This window comes from Leuciscus leuciscus (assembly GCF_965113295.1).
Source record: "Leuciscus leuciscus genome assembly, chromosome: 12".
Classification (NCBI taxonomy): domain Eukaryota; kingdom Metazoa; phylum Chordata; class Actinopteri; order Cypriniformes; family Leuciscidae; genus Leuciscus; species Leuciscus leuciscus.
Window position 1 is genome coordinate 13288668 of NC_138736.1, and position 10300 is coordinate 13298967.

A 10300-nucleotide genomic window follows, 5' to 3' on the forward strand; every position below is an offset into this window, starting at 1 on the left:
ATTGGGTCAGTGATGACAATGTAACCGCTTTTGTTCTTCACGTACTAATGCGTAATGACGCCATATTTGTGAACGAATCTTTCTTTTGAGTCGGTTCTTTTCAATGAATTTTGAAACTCATTGTTTGACCCGAGAACAGCTTGAAAGAGACGGGTTAAATTCTTTGATTGTTATATATATATATATATATATATATATATATATATATTAGCATATTACTTACTATATGAAGTAAAAGTAGTATATTCGAAAAGCCATATTAATAATGGCAAACTTCTCTTGCCATTGCCATCTACACCTGTCACTGTGCACTTAAAATAGTTGCGCCTCTGGAAAAAAAATGCTTATATTTCTGTATTGTCGCTTTGGATTAAAACCGTAACTCTAATAAAGTAATCGTATGCTATTCAGCACTTATGTCTGATTCGTAACGAAAGAATCGTAATAAACAGCAAAACATGAGTACATATGGTTTTATTGAGACGTTTTTTAACAAAAATCCCACGAGAATCTTTTTTTTTTTTTTTTAACCAGTTCTTTCATATGAACCATTTGAAAGAATCGATTCGCGGGAATGAGTCACAGTCACACTTCCCATTACTAGTCCATGAAACCAGCTCGTGCACAGTCAGTTTTTATTGCATTTCTTTTTTCGTTATCTATCAAAACGCCGGAAATCTTTTGGAATTACACCGGACTGTATTTTCGCGTTCTGTCGATTATTTATTAGTTGAAACATTTGTTTGAGCATGTGTGTGCAGGGCGGTAGTGAACAGGAATGTGAAGCTGGCATCGATAAGTGATCTGAACTGTTTTTGCAACTGAAGCAGAGCAGCGACTCTGATGTACTGAAGATGTAACTGTCAGTTATTATTGTACATCACAGATTTGACGTCGGAGGTATGTTTGATTATCCGGTCGATAGTGTTTCGCCGTTCGACATCGACACAGTTTAGCGTTTAAAGTTTTGTTTAAAGAGTCGATCGGCTTGTTCAGACATGCTAACCGACGCCGTTTCGCCCGAGGAAAATACGTGTAGACCACAAAATGTATGAAACCCTACTGCCACAGTGATATTTTTTGTTTTTATTATTAAATTTAATTTAAATTTAAATTATCTTCCTGTCATCGAGTAATTTGCAAGGGTGTGGTCCGTAAGTTATGTTCTGGTTCATTTGCTCTAATACAAACACGCCTTAATACAGGTCTGTTGAGGTGTCGTTGTTTAGATGTCTTGTACGTGTGGCAGTGTAAAACTTTACATGTTGTCTTAAAGGGACACTAACCGTCGTTTTTGACTTTTTAATAGCTATGCCATTAGATTAAGAGGTACCTGTTCACATTATTGCTTAATACTATAGTTAATTGCAATTTAATTATTTCTTTATACTATAATTAATTACAATTTAATGAACAATTAATTATAAATATTAGCATTTTCACACAGTGACACTTTATTCATGTTATAGTTTTTTTTTCTTTTTTCTTTTTTTCTTTGTGCATTCTAAAGTAAAAGTGCCGACCGCTGACATGACAGCAGTTGTAGGGCGAGTTTGGGGGTGGGTCAGTCCAGCAAATCTATACTCGTCCTGGGGCAGTAAGACCAAACCAGAGAAACCATTAACAATGGACAGTCAGATTGAAAGCAGATGGGGTTTATGGGGACTTACTGCTTGGGTTTGGAGGGGCCAGAACACCAAAAAGGACCAAAAGACACTCACTGAGGAATTCTGGGAGACCGAAGAGAGTTTTAAGCCTTTGGAAGTAGAAGAGCTTCGGGCGATGGGGCCTGATGTTGAGTCTGAGAAAGCAGCGGCCCAAAGCTCCTCACGCTGGTGGAGGAGAATGCTTCCATCCAGATACTTCTTTTGGCCCCGGTGGTCGACGTCCACCGGGCTCCGCCAGCAGAAATGTGCCGGGTGGAATGAAGGGACATGGGACTGTGATGAAGTCGACGGGGAATCAGACTACGGGACACCCCCGCCATCCCCCACACCGCTGTCTCAGCACCCATCAGCAGCATTCCGCTTCTTCTCTCGCTCGTGGACTGGGGAAATTGTGCCTGAGCACTACAACATTTGCTTTAATTTCCTCCGACACCTCTTTGATTTGTTCGTGGTGGGCTTCCTGAGTACTGTATCCCCTCCAAGCAAGATCATTTTGGACGTGCTGGGGGTGCAGGGGGCCCTGAAGCTTTGGCTCCATGGGATGGCCATGTTTCTGGTGGCATCTGTCGGGATGGCCGGACTGCTGTGGGCGGTACAGGAGTACCTGCTGCAGTTTGCTTTTATCTATGGTATCGTGCAAGCCCTGGTCATCTCTGTCAGTGTACGGCAGAATGAGGCTTTGGCAGAGGGGGATGATGGGAAAGGTGACGAGGAGGTCAAAGAGGGTGAGGAGGAACAGGACGACATATGGGAGCAGAGTAAGCCACAGCAGACCACTGACGAAAGCAAAAATGAAGATCTAGGAAAAGTGAGGTAAAACTGGGTAAGTAGTTGTTTTTGCCCATGGAATCTGTTGTGTCCTTGATTTGCTTTCCTTTTATCTAATTATGCTTTTTATGAAAATATCCACTTTAACTAATCACAAACCTGCAACATAAGTATTAAACTTTGGTGCATAACACATCCTGCAGCATTTATGCTATGCCTCAAAATATACCTCAAATCTTGAGGCTTGTTGAGGAGAGCTTGTTACTCTCTAAACCAGGGATTCTAAAACATTTTTGTAAGCCGAACATCTTTGCCTAAAATATTTACTTGTACTGCCTTTTAATTTAATATTTCAAAAACACTTTTGCATGTTCACAGTTCTCTGACCTTGGTTAATTGTCACGTGACATGCAGGTAAACAAATAAATAAATAAAAAGTCAGTAAGCGTCATTTTGATTACATTTATAAATTTTTTCTTTTCTTTTTTCTAAACATTCATTTCTAAACTTGCGATTTTTGCTGTGTTCACGGCACGCCATGTCGTAATTATGTGATGACAACCCGTGACGTTCCCGTACTCTAAGTTGTTCCTGTCCTCGGACTTGGAATTATGCGCAACACTATCAACGGCAAAATGAATCTGCAGTGGTCAAATTGTACAAGTCGCAGTAGCTCTTAGAAAATTCTGAGTTTGCAAGCTGTAATTACGAATTCTATGAGTACATTCACTTTTTTTACAAGTCTAAATATCGTAATTACTGTAAATCCGACATGGTGTGAATGCACCTTTTCATCCCGTATAATTCACCCTAGCAACCGCATCGCAATGTCCTAAAACCCACTAAGGACACTTTAGTAGTTGCTTGGCAAAACACTGGCAACCACCCACAACACCATGGATTGTACTCATATTTTCAACAGAACATCCAGTTATGAATTACAGTTTGATTTTTAGAAATAGTCCTAACATTTGTTATGGGGGTTGCGGTTTATATTTTTCAACCAGAGAAAAACAAGCGTGACATTTTCTCAGAGCTGTGAAACCAGCTTGCAGTTTATTTAAGCCTTACATCATTCCCTGCTGATATGATCTCTGTGGGAGGAGGACAGTCTTTTAAAATGTATGATCCTAGACAAAGACTGTTTATGGGGGTGTAAATGACAAGTTCTGTTAAGAAACTTTAAATGGCAAAAGCTACTTTTACTTTTTAAACTACTTTACACAAGCTGATTGGTTCATGTCACATCTGCACCCAATGAGCTTGCTTCTCAACATTTAAATGGCTGGTTAGCATTCATTATAACAGTTTGCAGCACGCTTTCAAGAGTTCTTCTGAAACCCTCCACCTTCCCCAGCTCCACCTGTATAGATCTGCTATGGGTAATTTTTTTTATATATATATATATATATATATATATATATATATATATATATATATATATATCAATTCTTTGCCATGCAATTGCAATGAATGAATGTCCAAAATCACCTTTCAAAAAGCATCAAGTATCATGAAAGTAGTCTATACAACTCATTTTATATAGCTAAAGTATTCTGAAGTCATACGATAACTTTGCGACAGACCAAAATTGAAATCGATATTCCCTCCAGCATAGCTCAACATCAGGGTAAATTATGGCAGGATTTTCATTTTTGAATTAACTGTTCCTTTCAAGTTAAGTAGAACACACAAACCTCAGGCTATTCTCATATTGCATAATGCAACTGTCATTAACCATGTGTCTGTTTCTGCCACAGGTTGCTGAAATGCTGATAGTCCAGTACCATGATCCCTCAAAGAAGATTTAGCCACTTCAACACCGACCACCCACAACTTCCACAAACATGAGCGATTGAAGAGCACCCTAAATATACCAGCACCTCTTTCTCTCCTCCAGTAGATTTTTTTCCTCACTTTAAAATGTACTTTTAGTTTTCCCCAAAACAATTTTTACATAGCACACCAGCAGTAGAAGTGAATGAGTAAAACACTAGAATCTACATCCACAGCGATAAACAACAAACAACATCTGCCACAAGACAGCCTGCACAGGAAGTCATCCACAAACCCGAAGAACCAGCAATGATTGATTGTCAGGGAATTTCACAGAGACTTAAGTGAAATATTGCATGATTCTGAAGGCTCATCCAGTGAATCGACTAGTTGTTTGTACCGAAACATTCATTTTATATGGTGATCAAAACACCTATACAACTCCACGCTGTATGTAATGCAAATCTGCATGTGTCACTTTATTCGTAGCTCGATGTTGCCTCTAATGGAGTCTTTGGACTGTTCATTTCTGTAATGTGCTCCTCCGTGTAATGGATTGAGTTCATTATCTCTCATCTTTTTATTCAGCCCATTAGTCCACTCACTGACAATATTGGTGAACTTTTTGAGTGCAATTGTAAAGGAATTGGATGCAAAATTTTGAAAGAATAGCTTAAAACACCTTTTACATACAGCAAACCTGCACCACTACATTATTCTGTTCTTGTATTATTTTCATTCATTTAACCTGTTGGTAAAATCTAAGACTGACTTACGTCATTAGAACCACTGTGTTTGACATATATTTATGTTTGCTTCATTACAGCATTAACTGCATGTCTTGATTGATTTCAAATGTATTGTCGTTCTTATTTGCTTCATTTATATTTCAGTTGATTATCATATCTTTTGTGCCTCACGATATCTGGTACTTTGGCCAGTTCACAGGGAATTATGGGTAATGAAATAGAAGTAATTTTGCACAACTGCATACTTAAAGCTTAATATCTAATGCTTTGTTGCACAAACGTTATTCGCGCTTGTAACAATAGCTTTCTCCTCCTGAATGTGTTCCACAAATAGCGTTTTATCTATGCATGATACTATAGAACAATGAAAAACTTGTGAAATGCTTTTCTTACGTTGAGTTTTTTCTTCATGGTACTGGCTCATCAATTTCTTGGTTGTTCATGTCAGTTATTTAAGCATTAAAATGTTGCGCTAGATTTGTTGGTTCACTGCCACTTTGAGCAATGGAAGAATACGCGTAACCTTTGAAGGTTCTTTAAAATGTGTGGTGTTTTTTTATGTTTGTAAGTTCCGAGTCCATTGAAGTGCGGGCCACTGCTGAAACCAGACGGCTGTGAATAGAAATGTCTGCTGTAGAGTGAACTGGATTACAGCTCAAGGAGAGATGTATCTAGGTTGTGGGACAGAGAGATCTACATTTACAGCTCTTAAGTGCTGCACACCGAGTCTTTAATAGTCCTTACAGCTCAAATAAACTTCCTTTTCCCACATTTCATGTCTGGAGTATGTCTATAGTGACTTTCTTCAATAAATTGTCACAGATTCAGATCTCTTATATTTCTAATGTTATGTTTATTTTATTAAATTGTGTGTGTGAGGGAGAGAGAGAGAAAAGAGATCAGGAAGTGCCACTACAAAATTTACAGTAAAAAAAAACAGCTGCTGTGATTAACAGAAATAAACCTTAAAAATACGGTAGCAACATTTTAGGGTTTATGGATTTACCTTATTTTGAACACATTATCCAAATGAGCACCTCAGTTTCAACTACAAATCTACAGCAGTGTTATTTTAGTATCATTTTATGCTATTTATTTTGATTTCATTTGTGCGATATTTTTTGTTCTTTGTTCAAATCATTCGTTTTAGTTAATAACAAAATTGATCCACAGCTCCATGCAATGCTGCTAATGTATATTAAAATTATGATTGTCATTTTACACATGACTACTCTAATCTGTTTTACCAAAGCTTCCGAGATCTATTAATAATGCATCAACTGAATCATTACATAAATGTACATATAAGAACTGAACAGAATCAGGATGGGAGTCAAACAGTGACGACACATTCAGGTTGCCATTAAGCATTTAATAGATATAAAGAACATAACTTAACATCTGTTTATTCATGTTAAATCCACTCTATGACCTTTGCTATGTACATACAGGTGCGTTCACAGTAAAGGGACGACAGATGCATGTGAATGCTGGGATACAGATGACTGATGCGATGGTCCTGATGGGAATCAACTGTAAACTGTATCTGACATCGGTGGAGAGATGATGCTATGTGCATTTTGCTCTTGGCCAGCATTCAGTCATGCACCTTCCCGTGCTCTTTATAACTACATATTATCAATCATTAAAGCTCAAATCAAACTACTTTACACCATGCTGACGGCATGCACCTCTCCCACTTTTGGCTGGATTTTATACCAATTTCTGCTAAATAAAAGCAGCCATCGTGACCAGGATGAAATGAGGCACCTTACATGTTACAGGGTGATCTTCTCAATCACACACACCAAAACTTTTTTCCCTGGATTTCATGTAAAACATGAGAATAAAATGGATAATTGCCAAATCTATGTGTTTTCAGATCAGTATACCACTGTTTAATTTCACTGCTGCTTTTTAATTTACCTCAGTTTTGGGTAATGATCAAGGTGCCGTTCTCACCTCGCATTCAGAATGAATTTAGAAGTTTCTGTCCACTTTACTACGTTTTAAACACATTAATGTCTTTTTATGTACATGCCGAGTTTCTAACTGGCCTGATTGTCTGAGGGGAGCCTCACTAAAACGCAATCAAACTTGTGAAAACTAATGGAGGTGATTTAATGTGCCCCTGTAAATATATTCAAAGGGTTGAGTTCCTGAAATCTGTCATTTTCTGAATTCACTATAGCACACAACACATATTGCGCTTGAATTTCCTCAAGTGATCAAGTGATATGAAGAAATACTGCTGCTAGAAATGTGACACAGCAAGATATAAAATTCCTTTTTTTATACTGCATTTAATCCTTTTTAATTCGCACGGAGGTATAACCTTCCGGAATTACATTTGAAGGTTTTTAATTCATTAAAATATTGTTTGTGGACACAAAACTGGTAAGATCAAGTTGTTAAACACAAACAAATAACTCTAGATTTCACAAAAAGAAATAAAAACCAATGTCATATGTACAACAAATATCAATTTTCCGCAGCATTCAGATCGCAAAAAAGGTTTAGTCTTCCCAAAGTCATCACACTAATGACCACGGGGGAAAACGAATCACATTGCATTGCTCTACAAGCTTTCATTCATCAAAAAGCTTTGGACACCCAGTGATGGTGTGATGTAATTCAGTGTGAGTGAGGATGAGGGATTATGAATGTAGTGCCGCCCGTTACCCTTCGCCCCAAACCGGCTCTCCCACTAACTTCTAGTGAGGGTTTGTTCCCCCAGAGCTAGGTGGCGCAGTGGTCCCACCACCCTCCCTCTGTTCATTGCCTCTTCTCCCATGTCCCAGAACACAATGCGCACTTCCGCAGCCTTCCTCGTCATCCCCCTCGCTTTCCGAGGAAGACTCGCCAAACTGTCGTGGCTTCTCGTAGATACAGCAACCTGGACACATCAAAGTGTTTTTTAGAAGAAAGTGACAGCAAAAAGACAAATCAGCTGAAGACGTTCTATTTCAAGAAATGAACAATTCAATCGGCCGCTTTAAACAGATGCAGGTCGTTCTAAACCCAATTTTTAAGGTCAGCTATTTTAAAGCAGACTTGAAATGGCCCAGATCTGCCTGTCCTACAGCATTTTTCCAAGTATTAAACAGATTTGGATGTTTTAGAAGAAATTCTTAATAGATAAACAGAATCATCCATAATTCAGACCATCAGATCTACACTAATAAACCCAGACTCACACTTTGAAGACCTCCGGCCCAGATGTTCATTGTCCACCGTGTCACTGGACCACTCCACTTTCTTCTCCGTCTTCCTTTTCCTGAGCTTGATGGTCAAGCTTCTTCCCTCCTGAAACCATCAAATGGAGAATATTACGGCACGTTTACACGACAACGACGGAAATGTTTTACAACAATGTTGTCAAAACGATCCCTGCTCACATGGATCTGCGAAAACTATTAAAAATGCTGTATTCTGCTGTCAGGCCAGTAGTTGGCGATAACACTTTGTATAGAAACACTACACTGAACACAATATATGCATGCGCATGACATCACCGTTTTCACAAATTTGTATTTTCAGGCCCCCAAAAGGGCGTTGTCGTGTAAATTAACAGCCAAAAAAAGCATTAAAAGGTTTCCGTTTTTAGTTGAAAATGGTGTCGTGCAAAGTAAACGGCCCCTTAGTGACATTAGTAAATGTTGTTTCGGATATAAGCAACCGTTGATAGCTAAATCTATCACGACAACTATAGTTTCTGCTATAAAACTACTTTGTGTTACTACTGTAAAAACACAATCAATTAACAAGGGATCTTACTACGTACCATGGTTAAAACAATGTGTTTGACATACACCACAGCAACACCATGTATTTTTTAAATTACCATAGTGGAATACCATTTATTATGGTATATACATATGGCAATAATCATTCAATATTGTGGTATAACCTGTAACTATATTTTATTTGTCAAACTCTATGAAGACAATAAAGTGTAATTGGATTTTTCATTACAAATAAATAAATGATAAATCCAAAAAATACAATTATAAATAATAAATAAAAGCCTCTATGGCACAACCATTGATACTAACTGTGCCATGGTACTACCAAGTATGACACTATTATAGTTTTTATTAATATTTTGAAATTTTATATAGCATAGGCCTATATGTGTATATATATATATATATATATTCTCTTTTCATTTTAAAGTTGAAGAAATTTTGTCTTTTATATTAGTTTATATATTTTTTTTTTTCAGTATTATTTTTATTTTATTTTAATATGAGAAATGTTGGCAACATGGCAACTGGTTGAAAAAAAATACGTTTAAAAAAAAAGATTTTATTTTATTCAGTTAACGTTTATTACAGTAACGTTTATTGTTTGTTTGTTATATGGTTTTATTATTGGTACAATGCCCAGTACTTTTTGAGTAACTTAAGTGCTGTAAAATGCTTTCACAATTTTTCTATAATTTTTGAAGGCAGTAACGTTAACATAAGTTGTTGTAACTTAACTGAAAACGGTGGTTACCATGGTACATTTTGGTAACGTTACATGGTAACTTACAAGGTCTATAACAGGCTAAAACATGAACAGGTGTATTTTTGTTGTGATGGGGATTAACTTAAGATCATAACACACTGCCAAACCAGTTGAGCACATAAACCCTGCTGAACATGTTTACTAAACAGGCCGTATGCTGGTATCTGGCTAATCTATTTAAACTAGTCGATATGCTAACTATAAAACGATTAACTTAGTTAATTACAAGAGGCCTCAGCTCTTGTAGCTGAATCATTCCGAGCAAGTGTGGATAGTGATGGTGTCTACTACAGTAAATAGGGCAGGATACCTGCTGCGGTGGAGGCGGTGTGCCCGTCTGAACCTGAACGGTCTCCGTTATCGTCTCACTCGATGTAACGTTACGTTGGACCTCCGCCATAGCACTGATGAAACCCGAATAAACCTTCCCAGAGGCGTTCGATCGATGAAAGTCTGGTCTCAATTTAGAGAATATTAGAAAACAAATATTCAGTTGTTGGTTGTCGTGTCAAAATGTCGAGCTAGACGCTATATGCATCTGAGATGAATGCATGAGATGAATTTGCACTGGTCTAATCACTCCTCGGAAGGACGCATTTACGGACGGACCACATTCTGAAGTTGACTGTGTTTCAAAAAACTAGTGAGCTGACTACCTAGACTGGATTTGTGGCATTATTAGAAGTCTTTTAAATCAGCTCAGCTGAATTGTATATCTAAATACGCTGTTTACTCGAAACACGTAAAAAATGTTACGATCTCAGACAGAGCAACGCAATCTTGACGCGTAGCAATGCTGTCTAGATAGGCAGGTCATTCGCTTTTGAG

At 37.7% G+C, this 10300-nt stretch overlaps 2 protein-coding genes across 2 annotated transcripts; one reads left to right on the top strand and one right to left on the bottom strand.

Moving 5' to 3' along the window:
• Positions 1 to 263: 263 nt before the first annotated feature.
• Positions 264 to 5731, top strand: cUnh6orf47 (chromosome Un C6orf47 homolog). The gene is made up of 2 exons (XM_082185318.1): positions 264 to 2490; positions 4196 to 5731. The coding sequence occupies exon 1, from the start codon at positions 1531 to 1533 to the stop codon at positions 2482 to 2484; it is 954 nt and encodes a 317-aa protein (XP_082041444.1). The 5' UTR covers positions 264 to 1530; the 3' UTR covers positions 2485 to 2490; positions 4196 to 5731.
• Positions 5732 to 6311: 580 nt separating this feature from the next.
• Positions 6312 to 10079, bottom strand: ppp1r11 (protein phosphatase 1, regulatory (inhibitor) subunit 11). Its single transcript, XM_082185333.1, has 3 exons — positions 9783 to 10079; positions 8158 to 8266; positions 6312 to 7856 (listed from the first exon to the last, which is right to left on the bottom strand). Exons 1-3 carry the CDS (start codon positions 9870 to 9872, stop codon positions 7675 to 7677), a joined length of 381 nt encoding a protein of 126 aa, XP_082041459.1. The 5' UTR covers positions 9873 to 10079; the 3' UTR covers positions 6312 to 7674.
• Between the last annotated feature and the right edge of the window lie 221 nt (positions 10080 to 10300).